Genomic DNA, 15928 nt, shown 5'->3' on the forward strand with positions numbered 1-15928 from the left:
GATTTCGATGACTATGCGATCAGTGTGCACGACATTCGCCAGAGGAGGATTATAGTTCGTCAGGATTACGTGACAGGTTTCCAAAATTATGCGTTTGGCAAAGAACTTGCATCTGATATTAGACAAAAGCAATTGTAAGTCCTGCATGCAAGGCTTTTTTAATATCATAAAAAATGCAACATGCGTTAGTCATAAATTTGGCGAGTGAATTTCAGCTTAGACCTGTTTCGGTTTCGTCTTAAATTTTCCGCACTTAGAGGAGGGAACTTAGGCAATGACACACAATATCCATCACAGTTCACTCTTTCCTCGCAGATACTGGTCATTTCCGTTTCGGCGACATGCCATTATGCAGCTCCAATGCATTTGTCAGTTAGTTTCTACGTGAAGCTGTTGTTTACTACAGTGTTATTTCGGTACGTCAGCGAGAAAAAGTAGCTTGCAAACTGTAACAGGACTGGCCAGCGTTTAATCTGTTTTTCTGACGAGCGGTTGTCCAATCACTTTACGACCTCTTTCCTTAGGATTTCACGATTATACTTTCAGCGAATTGAGCTATTCTTCAAGCAATGTACGGTGAAGGCCTTACGTGGTTTTTAAGTAGTTTCCTAATGAGTTTTAAAAAATCTGCCGCACTGATGCAGCATTAGGAAGCAACCCTGCTGCTGAGCTTTGTATCCACTTAATATTTTATCTACTAATGTGTAGTAAGATACATCCTTGGCTGAATACTTAGAGATCATTTCACGTGCAGTCATTTGGTACTGACAACTTTTTTCGTACATGACACTAAGTAATGTAATTTCAGTTGGACACCAATTTCAATTTTTTAGTCAAAAGCAAGGTAAGATTTAGATCTGTTGGACAGGAAAACTTAACTGCCCCCTAGACAATTTACGTCCCTTGATAAAGTCGGGCCAGATGCATGGAAGAGAGGGTGTTAAATTTCTTGACCTTCGCCTCAGGTGTATGCTTGTAGCGAACAGGGCACGAAACTTCCATTGTATAGTGCAAGGCCGCGTACGCATTTCGTAAGTTCGTACTATTATCGCTATCCTTGTGATAGCGCATTTCAAGGCCGCCCTTTCCAATAAGTGCCAGTAAGATTTCCATGGTCATACCTTTACATATTAACAGAAAAACACTGAAATTTTAGCCGTTAAGGGGGCAATGGGCTTCGTGTACATTGTGAAGTTCCACCACCTACGTCATTTAAGCTTTGCATTTGATGTCGGCGCGTGGGAGTGTACGGTTTTTAATTGAAAAGGGCTACTTTGAGGATGTTTATGGTTTCCAGCATCGCGTATTACCACCTCAGTGAGAGTTAACTCACTTATCAGCTGTTTCTACTTCGAATTTCTCAAAGCATGAGATGAAATGAAAATGTGATAAACAAATTAGGAGCCCCCAACGTAAATAGCAATTATTAGTAGACAGTCATAAGTCCTCCTCGCTCCAGGACGAACGTGGGTAATTGTTACAGTATCGTCTGAAACACGAGTTAGTATAGTAGCCTGCAATGAATTTGTGGTGTTTCGCCGCAGCGACACAACTTGCTCGGTAGCAGCCGATGCAGGTAAGACCTATGACGTTCGCGCGTGTTGCGCCTGAAGGCCGAAGTAGCCTTGACTGCCCCGCTAGCTCTCATTTGCGGACATCTTAACGCAGGGCATTCTTGCTCCTGGCAAGGTAGTCTGGGCTACAGCATTGGGTACACTGAGACGGACTTTTTTTAAAATCGACAATTAGAGGACGTGATCACACTAGCGTTGTGGTGGTGTCAATTGTTTAATAGTGGGTTGCTACCTTATTTCATAGGAGGGTTGGGAGAGGGTGCCAACTTGAGGAAATATTGCAAAAGGTGAAACACCTTAACAACAACACTGTTGTATAGAAGTATCATGTTTTCCACAAATGCTGGGAGGGGAAAAAATTTTCGACATACTTTGAAAAGGTTAACTGGAAATATAATAGTTGCTGACTAGATCTGGGATGACTGACTGGCTCGGAAGAGTAACCGGACGAGCTTGAGAGTCACTGCACTGACATGAGCGTTTTCTCGAGCCTGTCTTTTAATATAGGCGATAGGTTGCAATGCAGTTCTACTAGCTTTTAGTGAATTTAAACTCTTACCGTTTCGGTTAATTTCTCGGAACTGTGGTGCATATTCAGTACATATATGTTGAATCATTTCTCCTCCTGCTGTAATAGACAAAAATCTATACTACTTAGACAATCGATATCGGTCCCTGTGGCCATGTTAGTGATAAATGTGCGCATATACCTCAGAAATTAGCACGTAATGTCTAATTAAATCTGCAACTTCCCATACGTATTCCGAAATAGTTTGAGCAGTAAACAGCGCAGTTCCATACTCACAGTTGTTGGCGAAGCAGCGTTCAAGTAACTGTGTGGTTAACTATTACATTTGTTCAGATGCAGAAGTAATTTGGACATTAATTACGTAGTTCTGAGTGAACTGCGTGTAAAGTGGACATCGCGACCGGCAATTGGAATGTCCGTTCGGTTGTATCCGCAGCAACGGAACGGCGCTTCGATTTTCGCTGTATCTTTTATTTATACAGAATTTTCGGCGACGTTTTCAGAGGCATAATTCACAGTAGCGTCAGACCCTGTGCTTGCATTTGGAAGAAGGGGCTCTGTAAGGGAACGGAGCTAGATGGCTGGACTTCGAAGGGACCGGGTTCAGATCACTGTCCAACCATCCACGTAGTTGCACCATCGGCGTTTTCCGTAGTTGCTCTAAATCGATTAAGCCAATGGACGGCATGATTTCTCTGAAAAAGGACACGGTAGCTTACCTTCCACATTTTCCCCCAAACCGAGGTAAACTCAGTCTCTAGTGACCGCGTCGTCGAGGGGACACTAATGCAGATTTTCCTTCTACGATTTGCGAAGCTTACAGTGAAATAATCAATAGTAATGGATCCCATCCAGTAACGTTCCCATCTAGGCGCAGTCTTTTATTTCCTGGCTTTGATGCGTAGGATTACATCGTAGTAGATTCACGCGAACACTTAATATCTCGAATACCTGTTCCAAACGTACTCTCAACTGCCCCAACAGCGTGTAAAATTAAGCCAGGTCATGAAGCTACACTCTCTGCCCAATTGTACATGGCGAAGGAAACAAATGTTCAGTCACTTCTAAAGTACTATGGCCGTATTCTCGAATGTTTCTATGCTCGATGTTGTACACGAAGATCTTGATCAATTAGGGCTAATGTTGCCTCTTCTTTTCTTGTTGAGTTCGACAGAATTCTTCTATAAAGCGAATTGGGCTCCACTTACAGCCGTAAACTCTTGGCCCTCTGCGCGAACGCCAGTATTAACATTTGATTCCTCAGTAGCACCGCCAAACTGCGTCAGTGGTGGGGACGCACCTTACCGCCACAGATCGATATCCGGGCCAGCGTCGACACTCGATGCTGGGTCTGCTACAGATGCTGTTCACGGTCGCCAGCCGATGTCACATAGCCTCTTATCAGACGGTCTTTTTGCTGTCGTTGCCGTGCCCAGCTAAGCCATTTCCGGGATGTGTTATGTAACAAGTCTGGCTTACGCGCAGTGTGGCGGAAGACTGTCTTAAAGCGCACGCGTGTTTTTTTCCCCATCCGTAGTTCAATGCGCCTTTCACGTTTTAGTATACTTCGGGGGTGTCAGACAACGTTCCAGGATTCAGACCTAAACTCTAACAATGGTTTGTTAATCCGAAAAATATCATTTTGAACTGTGGGTCGAAACCCATGTTAAACGATAGAGCTGACTTCACAGCTCTGAGAGTTTCCTGAATTTATTGGTGGGCAAGGATGGAGCCAGAGGGAATAAGTAATGCGTCATTGCTGTTGTAATTTGCACGTCATAAAAATAAATTCGTAGTATGGATTCGGGACCAGTAGCTACTGTAGACTGGCCAAGACAAAAATTAGCGTAAAAACTTTACCAGCATACAAAAATCATTTTGTATGTTTAATTGTAAATATCGATATATAACCTCAAACAGCGAGACAAAAGTTGACTTTGCCACAAGTTAGCGGACTCGTAATCTGCGACACTGAGCTATGTTTCGAGATTTCCCCCCAAGCGATTACCTTTCATGTCCTTGCTCTTCCCGATTGTGTTCTCCAACTGTAATGCCGACGGGACGTTGAAACTTTACACTGGAGATAAGACAAAGAGCGATTTTGGCACGGGTAATGTCGCTGTATTAGTCCATTACTTGCCAAAACCTTAGTTTTTCTACCGTTTTTGTCACTGAGATGCCCTGAGTGACAAATGAGACAACGTTCTATAAAAAATCGGTATATTAGTACGAAAACTATACTGTACTATTTTTGGAACATTGGCATAATTAGCTATCAAAATGCACAGTTTTAATGTCAGTACTGAAGACTATAAGAAATGTGATGGAAAAAATAAAACCACATTCCCGGTACATACCCTCATGGGGAAGCTTACATTATCTGCTCAGAACTATTACACCTATAAAAAATTTTAGCTTTTCTTTGGCTAAAAGAAAATTTATTCTGTTGGCAAACATACATTCTACTTCATTCTGTAATAGCATTCACTAGTTGCTCAAGAAAAAATTCCTCGAACGCTTGGCTGCTAGACATTGAGCAACATGATTTTCATTTTCCATTACCGAGTTCATTAGTGTGTGTTTGTTGGCATTTCTACCACTCTTAGGGTTTTTAGTTGATTTTTCCAGTCCATGTCCTAATGCTTAGCTTCTGGAGCAAAATCTGTAACTTCATCTTCATACCTTCTGGTTAAAAGTTCTAAAGTACATGGTAAATGGTATACAATACAGTAATTGTTCAGTGCATTTTCTCCAGCGTCTTCGTCACACATTATTTCATCTATATTGCATTGAATAATCACCAATTTTTAGTCATCATCTTCACTGACTTCAGAGCTCTAGTTCTCTTCAAACTTACAATTGTAAGTCCACGTAGCATGTTTTTAGCCATCTGGTGTTGTAAAATGTGAAAGAGAATATTTCATTCTACTACTTACCCTGGAGAAACTCTCATAAAATGTAAAGGCAGTAGGTTTCAACAACGTACATAGTAATTTTTGTATACAAGATGCGTACAAATAGGCGTATCTACAGAGGAGTGATAACGTAGCATGTCACTGGCCCATTGTTGGGACGCATAAAATAAACTGATATTGACCTTACTTCAGGAAATCTCAAAAATATACTCAATGTTACATGGACATCCGTATGTTCATTCACTCGTTACATTCAGCCCCTTAGGGGCTGGTGAAACAGGCTCTGGAAATAAGGACCAAACATTTATGCCATTTCAATCGAAGGCAGCGGGTCCATCACCGTTTCAGATAAAATGGCGAGTTACTGCTACTACTTTAGCGGCTAGGGCGGCGGCGGCGGCGGCGGCGGCGGCGGCGACGACGGCATTAGTGGTTTTTCATAAAACACAGAAAATGTACATTACAAGAAGTAACTATGCGACGTGGACGGTTTCCATTACTCGTCGTCGACTTTCCGTTACTCGTCGTCGACTTTCCGTTACTCGTCGTCGACTTTCCGTTATTGCTCCACTGTGCTAATGTGATCGAACATTAACACAGGATAGGAAAATGTCAGGAAACTTCCCGAGCATCCCAGTGTTCAACAGCTACGTGTCATCACTGTGTGGCTTAGTCATGTTACTAGCACGTATTACTAGCAAAAGAAGAATCATTGCTGCTGTTGCTACTACTTTTTAAGTATCCCATACAGATTCTTCGGAACTCAGACGCATGGAATCATTAAAATTGATGAAAAACTGTTTACGAATGGTAACGAGAGCCACAATGATACCGATGTTCTGTTCTGTGCTTCTTGAACCAGTCGAAGAAACGTAACATGTACCTACGTGCCTTGGAAGCAAAGGCAACCGTTATCGAATAGCAGAAGTCAAACGTCTTCCTGAGGAAGATTAAATGTATAGAGATAGAGAAATCCTCTGTATCGAATCATGTCTTCATTAAATTTCTTGAAGTAACATTTCCATTTACAGAAACAGTTGGCAGGATTGCATGTCGCATCTATATTGAAACGTCATGCTCATCTCAATAGAATTCTGTACGTCTTCACAGTTTCGATTACACGTTAAAACATGTAAACACAGACAACAGCTGCTGAAAAAGATAATTATAGGCTGTTTTGTAAACCATTAGATTCTGACTTGTTTTGTTAGGCCGTTTCCCATTCTACATTAAGCCGTCCGAGGCTGGTGTCGGCTGTAACATCTAGTTTACTCGAAAACCTTTAAAAGGCAATGTCCTCTGACATTTCATGTGCACATTGAACTATAGTGTGATCCACACTCACTCTTCTGAGCATGCAATGGACTACTTTGCTAACATAAAAACGAACATGTCGGTCGTTAAATAGCAATCAGTACAGGGATAACCTTGAATTCAAAATCTTTGAACCGGAGGAAATTGTGAATGGCCTGTGGGAGTTTACTTAACCCTTCTCCGCTCTAAAAATAAGACTTCGCGTCAAGCGTGGTTCCGTCGACAAAGGTCACGACTGCAAAGTAGCTGCCATCGACGGCTGGGTGGGTGACATTCAGAAACCTGGTGGCTGACTGGCTGGCTAAAAGTGACTCTTAGTGATGCCCATACTACGTGAAATACAGTTTTAACTGCTAATTTGCTTACAAGGCGTGACAGTCTGTTGCGACGCTGCTCAGCCTAAAGTTTGGTTCCTATCGCCAGAATTAAATCCCGCACGTAGCTTTAGGTAAAACAAATTCCTACAAGACATTCGGTTAGCAGGTTTTAGTCGACCTGCAGCAGCGCGCAAGTCCTTGGTGCATTGTGCAGATGCACGTGTTTCACAGCAGCCGGCTTGACAAATTGGAGGAGCAATCATTTAGTTGTCCGTTAGTAGACTTGCGTGGCTAAACTCCCGCGCTTGCTGCCTGCCTGTGGCCGGATGTTGCGTGATAGGCTCAAAGTGATTAACGGTTCTCGTCAATTGTCGGGCAAGGCCAGTGTGTCCCCCTGGAAATCCACTCCGATGTTCTGCCTGTCAATTAGTGTGCTTGACGTTTTCAATCTGTTGCCTCGTTTTTCGTTAGCAGTCACGTTATTTGTGACGCTTTCTATGTTTGAGGTCAGCACACAAAGACTATTACAGTGTTGTAACACCGGTTCCAATCGCATTACACTATCTCTTTCATCTATACGTCCTATTGACTGTTAAAGTGCATCTTAGAAAAATACGACACTGCGTGGAAGTGGGTAAGATCTCTAAATATAGATTGTCACATACCGGGCAAACTTCGCCTCAGTTGAAAGTTCGCCTTATTTTACGAAAGTTGTGACAAGAATTCAGGATGACATCTTTGCCGAAATACTCTGCGCACCCCCCCCCCCCCCAATTACAGTGAGTGGCGCAAGGTACTTCAAGGCACAGCGCGCGAGAACAATTTTTTTTTTTTTTTTTTTTTTCATATTTAAGTCATGATCGGCGAGATTTCGCAGGACGCTATGTATTGCATTGCTGTCCTTCGAAAATACGCTCTCGGAAATTTATCAGTAGAATCCTCCTTGATGCACAAACCTTATCTTGTAGCACCTGATACTGGAGTTACACAAGCATCTCAGTGAAGCTCTCGCATTCATGAAATTCTCTCTCTCTCTCTCTCTCTCTCTCTCTCTCTCACACACACACACACACACACACACACACACACACACACACACACACACACACACCTGGTCAGTGTCCCATGTCAACAAGCAGGAATCAGAAGTCTTCTGAGAAAGAGTTTTATAAGAAACCTCAATCATGATTGAATAACGTTTCTTTAGAATTGCTCCAATGAAGCTGTTTATCTGATTTTTCTGTCCATAGTTTCGTGTAACCATTTTATCTTAGGTAACTCTGTACAAGTTTCATGGCCATTATCATTTCCAGAGATCGGTCACTTTTTCTGTTGCTGAACAATAATAGATCAATCGTCTGTTTAAGGGCAAAATGCTACATTTATTTACTTAAAGAGTCTGTCAGTACCTGCACCAGCTGTTGTTCATTTGCAGGACTTACTGCTTTTTATTACAATATTTTGGAATTCTGACTTTTGTGTACAAGGGTTGTTTTTGTGAGTAATATAACACACGCTAGGGGTATGCATAGACTTATTTTCAGAGCATCATCATTGATTTCTCATACAAAATAGTCAAATACTGAAAATGGGAAATGACCTTGTCCAACTCTTCATGGTGTTCTAACAAGTATAGGGCCTTTGACTGTGTGATCATGTGAAGAGTGAACTGAGAGCTGATAGTGGCAACTGATAAGTGATAATACTGGAGTCAGATGTTAAGGTTCAATCTACTTGTCTGGGGAGGGGAAGAGCATTGAAGAGGACTCTGTTCCTTGGCCCTGCAACACCACTGGCTAGATAAGGTCCTGTACCCCACCCCTCACACTGCTTCCTATCTATATAAAGGCAGCTCGGTCAGCCACATCACACAGTGTCGCCAGAACCACGAATGGGTGTCAAAAGCGAAGCGCTCTCTTGAGCCACAAATTACTTTCGCCCGGCCGGCAGAATCCGACGCACAGTGTTTGCAGAGGACGCTGACGAGGAGGCAGGGTACTTGCGTGGTCCGGAGTTCGCTCAGTATTAGCCACAAAACGGCATCAACACAGGCTCAACGGCACAGCATAGTTACCTGCCAGCCGGCTGGTGCACAGAAAGTAATTTTGAAAGGCCTTAGTGAATGCGTTCACAAGCTTTGATTGTGCAACTTGGTCTGCACATTAATTGGGTGAGTATATCTACATTTACTGAATCTAAAGTTCGGTCAAGTTGTAGTCATACAAGAATAGTAACTTCCTTTTTTTCGTTCCATTTTGATTTTGTTATATTTGTGTGAGGGTATTTCGTTCGCACTTTATACTAGTAATAAATTAGCTTAAAGCTAATAAAGACCAAAATTTGAATTACAGGTTATGCTGTAAAATTTTATTTAGTTTTAAATAACTATGACTATATACTATACTATAATGTTTAGTGTCAGCTGCATTGGTCCCATAAAACCTGCTTCTTTTGGGTTATACTTAAGATTTACGAGTATTACTCTGTCATTTAAATTTTACTGTTATGTTAGCAGTTTGGTACGCACCATAACCAAACATTCAAATTGCTATGAATAATGTTTCTGATTCACATCTAATTCCTTTACCTACAGGGTAGTGATACCTCTGGTCGGCTGGTTCAGAGCCCGACGGCAGGTTTCTGCCTGTACAAGTCTAACTGGAGACTGTCTTTGAACGGTGAACCACCTTGGGTAGCACATTGCTGACAGCTTGACAAAAATATCTAACCTTATTTAAATTGCCTTCCGTACAAGCTGCCCAAAACTGAACGAAGGCTGCCTCGTAAGTATTTTGCAATATTTCATTCAATAACTTGTGTTACTTGCTTCATATATTTCATTTAGGTCACAATTACACATGTGTAAATTCATTTTAGTATTGCATGAGATCAACATTCAGTTTAAAAATGGGGTATTTGTGTGTTACCTTGGCTAAAATTCTTCTTCCTTTTCAGTTTGCTTATTCCAACCAGTTTTTCTGAAAATCAAGGTCCAGTCGACCACAGTTTCTCCCAAATATCGTCCACCAATTGTAACCAACAGCAATCATGAAGCTGAGCAACCTTGATGAACGAATCCATGTTATGGATGCAGGTGCAAATGTCTGGAACATCATCAAAGACATCGCTGAATCAGGAGTATGTTATTGTTTTAACTGCATTTTAATACATTTTATTAAAATTAAATCTGTTGCCTCTAATTTTGCAAACTACTTCTTGTTCTAGGTCCAGGAGGAAGCATTTTATGTCTGTGACATAGGAGATATAATGAAGAAACACAAAGAATGGAAACTTAAAATGCCAAGAGTTCAGCCATACTATGGTATAATGCATATTGTAACAATTTTGCCTATTTAGTACCAATGTCATAATTAGTGAAGTATCTTTTCAGTCTGGTTTTCTTTGCCAAAGGTAATCTGATTCCATTTTTGTCTTTCAGCGGTGAAGTGCAACGACAGTCTGACTATACTGGAAGTGCTGGCTGCACTTGGTACTTCCTTTGATTGTGCTTCAAAGGTGAGTGGAATCATTGTCACATGATTTGATGTTAAAAACCATTTCCATTTGAGAGAGACGTCAGGTGTAGCAAAATGTTCATTGGTGTTTTTTACAGGCTGAAATTAACAAGGTTCTGTCCATTGGTGTGGATCCGAGCCGCATAATCTTTGCAAATCCAGCAAAACCAGCCTCTCACATTAGACATGCAGCAGCTGTAGGTGTTGATCTTATGACCTTTGACAATGAATGTGAACTCCACAAGATAAAAAGCCTGTTTCCCACAGCAAAGTGAGTATTCTGTTTGCAATTAAATCAAGTTTCTTCTTGTTGAGATGTATTGTAAGACTGCAAATTAACAATGAGGCACACATTTGACAGAATTCATTTTTCCTACTTCAGAATTTCACTGTTTCGATAATGTAAGGAACGTACTTCACAATAATAATACTGACCAGTGTATGATATGTACGTTTCTTGACATTCATCTAAATTAGGGTAGTGCATTCTTTTGTTACACACTGGTAATTTCCAGCTCATGGTGTAATAAAATTGTCGAAATGGTGTCATTTGTTAGATCAAGATTCATTTAAAAACAGTTTAATGAATTTAACTTGTAATTTACTGAATAATAGGCTACATAAGTAGTTCTAGAAGAGAATATATTTGGTCTTACATTAAAATGAATCTGTTGGATAGAGCTTTAGTGGCTGTAAATGATATTTTGTTAAAAATGAATATGGAATAGCCAGCAGCAACCTACAGAAAGTGAAACTCCAAGTAGTGCTGATGTGAACCCATATAATTAGATAATGGCACCCCTAACTTCCAGAACCAGATATTTTCTTCAAGGATAAAATAGGATCTTATTAGTTTTTTGAGGGGATGGAGGTAGGGTTGTTGGGAGGGGGAGGAGGGGGGAGTGGGTGCTGGTATCTCAAAACTTAGTGTAACATGTCTACTGTAATGTAACAAGAAAGGAAGGTGGTTGCCTTGTGGTAAAATAAAGATTAACATGGTTGGTTTAAACACTTCCATGCTTCATTAAGCATTGTCCTCTAGTGTTTGGTACACGATATATGACCTTTCAACTGACTTATCCTGCCACTTAGCCAGAGGCAATAGCTTCATGTGGATTGTGAACCATGGTGCAATTTCACATTTTTCATATTAACTGGTCATTCCCAGAAGTAAAAGAGAGGTTTAGTTGCAGAACTTAATGATCAAACCAACAGATTGCACCATGCACATTTGATTTGTGACTTTGTAAATCAAAACATTTTCCAAATTGAATTTTCTGTTTATTTTTTAAACACTGCAAGCTTTTGAACACTTACATTTTGTCACATATGCATGGCCAAATAGAGATACAGTATCCATAAATAGAATTTGTCTAATGCATGTCATAATACAAGGAAGTACCCAACTGTTGTATGATAAAGCTATGCTGTGCAAGAATGCTATGCTTTCGCATTTTTGTAGCGTATGTGCAGCTACATAAAGAAGTCTTAGCGGTGTCATTTGCAGATAAAAATGTACAAATCATGATTAACATCTGTTCCACCCTTTCACTATAAATCTAATATATTTTTGTCAGTAATGTGCAATGAAACAAACAAGACAGTGATGTGTTTGACCAGTAGCATAACTGGCGTAGTACTTCATATGGAATCAAAAACTGAGTGGCAATGTCAATGCCAAATTTGGAGTGAATTTTTTCTCATTTCAGCTCATCTGTGCCTCAGTTCATGCAGGTTTCTTGCCTTTTCTTGGTCATTATGGAAAAATAAATGACAGCTATAAATAAAAGCCTGTTCATAAAGTGTGTGTTCCATTATTTCAGATTGGTGATACGCATCAGATGTGATGCAACTGTTGCTCAGTGTCAACTGGGTATGAAGTTTGGTTGTGATCCAGAAGCTGATGCACCTCGTCTGATGCAGATTGCACACTTGCTGGGATTAGAAATTGTGGGAGTCAGTTTCCATGTTGGTTCTGGATGTCAAGATCCACCTGTTTTTCGCAGAGCTATTGCTGCTGCCCGCAACCTTTTTGAGCTCGGTGCAACTTTAGGTTTCTCCATGAATTTGCTGGATCTCGGTGGTGGTTATCCTGGCATCAAGGGTTCCTACATAGACAAGGTGAGATCATACAAAATCACTTCTTTGTCAGTTACATGTGAAGCTATTCTTGAACTGGTTTTTAATTTTACTGAGCTTCTGCTTTGGAAATAGTGGCATTATGTCTCGTTGTTATTTATATTTAGACTAAGACTGGTAAATGTGATTTGAAAGAGTATTAAAGCTACTAATTTTCATTTCATTTCATTACTACTGTTCTTCTCTCCAATCAGCTCAATAAATGTGTGCTTGCACTAAGCCACAGAGAATTTTCATACAATTTCAAAGAAAGTTGATGGAGAGCATTATTTTTAATAGTCTATAAGTAACTAGTGCTACAGTAATGATCATCTTTTTTAAAAAGTAACAGTACTATGCTTAATACACTTTCTAATGGTATAACAGAGTATTGAAAAAAAAATTGTTTTCGCTTCATTTTAGATTGCAGAAGTGATAAATAATGCTCTGGAAGAATTCTTTCCTGATCCTGAAGTTCACATTATAGCAGAACCAGGACGTTACTATGTTGCATCAGCGTACACACTTGCCACAAATGTCCATTCCAAGAGAGAACTTATTAATCATGAGGACAGATCCATCACATCAGTCATGTACTATGTTAATGATGGTGTTTATGGCAGTTTTAATTGCCTGCTGTATGACCATATGGAAGTAACACCAATACCTCTTAATGTAAGTTGATAACAGTACATAACTTGATAACAATACATCTGTTGACAGATGCTTCTACCAGGACAGTGTATGAATGAATGTTTCAGTATTTTTTTGCCCTAACCTGTTACGAAAAACTCAGTTGAAAATGTAGTAATTAGTTCCTTTCCAGTTCACTTCTTGACATAATCAAAAGTGGTATTTAACCATTTAAAAAGTGTACAAAAATATTGTCTTTTACTATAGTTTTTCTTATTCACAGTAGTACTTGATTATGCTTTCATCAATAAGCAAGCCATAGGAATTAGTTGTAAAAATGTTTATTTACATGTTGAAAGATAGTGTATGAACCACAGCTTCATTTTTATGTAGGCTGCTGGGCGGAAAATACGTCAGTGTTCTGTGTGGGGACCAACATGTGATGGTCTGGATCAAATAGTTGAACGCACCTTATTGCCAGAGCTGGAAGTGGGAGACTGGATTGTATTTGAAAACATGGGTGCATATACACTACCTGTGGCATCTCCATTCAATGGATTCCCAGTGCCCAAGGTGCACACTGTCATTGACGATCACAATTGGTGAGCACAGACATTTGTACACCTTATTGAAAACTTAAAATTTGTGTGTTTTAAGTATATAACAGCATTTTTATGTTATGTTTCAAACATTTTGCTGCACCTCTGTACAGGTTGCTGCTGAAAGACCTGCACCCAATGACAGAAGAGCATTTCGTGATCGGCAGCACACCAGCAAATCTCCACCTGGGGCTTGACATAGATGGGCGTGGCAACATAGATGAATGGGAGGAAGTTGCCATGCCTCTTGCAGCTCCTGATGTTGTTGCAAATAATCCTGTTCCACCTGCATCTGCAGGACCAGCATTTTTATATGAGTTAGTTGAGGTTGGACCTGTCAGTTAGGTCTTTGAAGGTGGCATCTGTGAGATTAAGCAATGACATTTGAAATGTGCTGGTACTTTATTCTCTTCAATAGCAAATCTTTTTGACATTTATATATACAGCCATTCATTCCATCTTCTCCTGTGGCTGTTTTATTTCAAGAAAGACTGAATGTGTGCATACCAAAAATATTGACTAGTTGCTATATGTAGCAGTGATGACAGTCTCAAAACTATTCAGAGCACATTGTTAATAGATATCTGTATAGTATTATTATCGTGACATTCTATTGTTCCATGACAGCATTCCACAGGTGACAGAGACCAAATCTGGGAAGTATCCCATGGTGTTAAATATTGTAGGGGGACAATTTCAATGTTACAAACATCTACCTCAAAATGGAGATGCAACAACCTAGAGAGGTGACACTTCATATGACAGGGTTATAGTGCTGTATCCTGATACCTAAGATTTTGAGGAAAATATTATTTGAATCTCAAAATATTAACTTATGGAAGGGTCTGCTTGGGTGTTCAGGTATATGGTTACATTCCACAACTCTACAAGAATACAACACAGCCATTTACAGTAATCTATTCATTCACAATGTTACTTCTGTCAAGTCTATAGGTGTTTTTGAAACCAGCACAAGTCGGAAGTCATTTGCTGATGCACATGATGTGGTGTCTCAAATGTTGATTTGCTACAATAGGAAAATTTAAGATAGTTTTAATTTTTTCGAAGTCTGTATCTAATCATAAGCTCGGAAGTGTGGAAAAAGTGTAATAGCCCTACATTTCAAACTGTTTGAATTGTCAGTCCATTTCAAAATTGTTAATATGAAAAAGGTATAGGTTTCAGATACATTTCAATAGCACATGGTGAAAACAATTTCTTACACGCAAATTCATTACTATCCTTTACCAATACAAATCTTTATTAGCATATTGTATTGATGCATTTATTTTTAACTATTTGAACGTATTTCACCTTTTTTATGTTAAATTGACTGGTTCTGTATAAGTTTTATATTATTTTATTAAGAAACTTCTTTAGAAACTCTTTATAGGATCGAAGCTTGGATATAATTGGGTGACAGACGTAGCGAATTAAAACTCATTTCTTATGTACTGTTAAGTTACTAATTTTAAACAACCTGTAACTTTTTATCATTAACTATCTGAAATGTTAGGTCATTTCAAGTTATGTAAGCAAATGCATTTGTCTCCAGCGATGTTTGGGAGGATGCAAGCCAAAACTGTGGTGGAAAGTCATTTGATTATCAGAAAGATGTAATAGGTTTGAATAAGCGAAGAGGCAGCTTTTTCGCATGGAAACATGATAATACTAATGTATTGCCTTGAGCAATAAATTTGCTTTATTTAATCTGACATGTTTGTTTTTGTTTGCATTCCCTTTTCCAAATAAGTGCATTTTTCAACATGCTGATACATAATTGCAAATGGTCACATGACGTGCATCAATTTGAAACTGAATATTTTTCTCTTTTCTTAATGTCCAGTGCATTTTCTCAAGCAGATGTACATAAAATTTTAGTACTACATCATGTCACTAGTCACAAACAGATGTTTCACATTGACTTTTGATCTTTCACTACATTCAACTTACATTATGATTGACATATCAGGTGAAAGAGCAACGCAAACAGTTTTGTTTGTACACTTACGTACATGCACTGTATCGAATGGTTTATGTAATACCTTTCCAAACAAAACGTTTTTGCATAATGAAGATTTTTCTGGATTGTCGTCTTTGATTAATCAACATTATATCTAAGTGGAAATGTGAACATGCACAATGTGTGTAAACTGGGAGTCAGCAAATCCCCATGAGATGGTACAGTTCAAATGACAGTGCTCTAAATTGCACATCTTTTTGTGCCATATCCTGGCAGAAAGTCTAAGGGACTGTCTTTTTTGGTGAAGCAACTAGAAATGGTATTCATCATCTTCATGTGCTAGACCTAAGGATTCTCTTTCACTATTGGAAGAAACTTATAACTGCCCACGTCGTGTTGTGCCGACTCCACTGTAGCTTGAATGGATTTTTAAGTTTGTTTTATATGCCCG

At 39.6% G+C, this 15928-nt stretch overlaps 1 protein-coding gene and 1 long non-coding RNA gene across 2 annotated transcripts in view; one reads left to right on the forward strand and one right to left on the reverse strand.

Annotated features, from left to right (window-relative positions):
* Positions 1–9711, reverse strand: part of LOC126195370 (uncharacterized) — a 251923-nt gene extending 242212 nt beyond the window's left edge. Inside the window, exon 1 of the long non-coding RNA XR_007538596.1 lies at positions 9577–9711. This is a non-coding gene — a long non-coding RNA (uncharacterized LOC126195370). The remainder of the gene's footprint in view (positions 1–9576) is intronic.
* LOC126195369 (ornithine decarboxylase 1-like) lies at positions 9650–15229 on the forward strand. Its single transcript, XM_049933945.1, has 8 exons — positions 9650–9787; positions 9875–9971; positions 10089–10165; positions 10263–10435; positions 11988–12285; positions 12706–12957; positions 13309–13517; positions 13628–15229. Exons 1-8 carry the CDS (start codon positions 9698–9700, stop codon positions 13857–13859), a joined length of 1428 nt encoding a protein of 475 aa, XP_049789902.1. The 5' UTR covers positions 9650–9697; the 3' UTR covers positions 13860–15229.
* The last annotated feature ends 699 nt before the right edge of the window (positions 15230–15928 follow it).

This window comes from Schistocerca nitens, chromosome 7 (assembly GCF_023898315.1).
Source record: "Schistocerca nitens isolate TAMUIC-IGC-003100 chromosome 7, iqSchNite1.1, whole genome shotgun sequence".
Classification (NCBI taxonomy): domain Eukaryota; kingdom Metazoa; phylum Arthropoda; class Insecta; order Orthoptera; family Acrididae; genus Schistocerca; species Schistocerca nitens.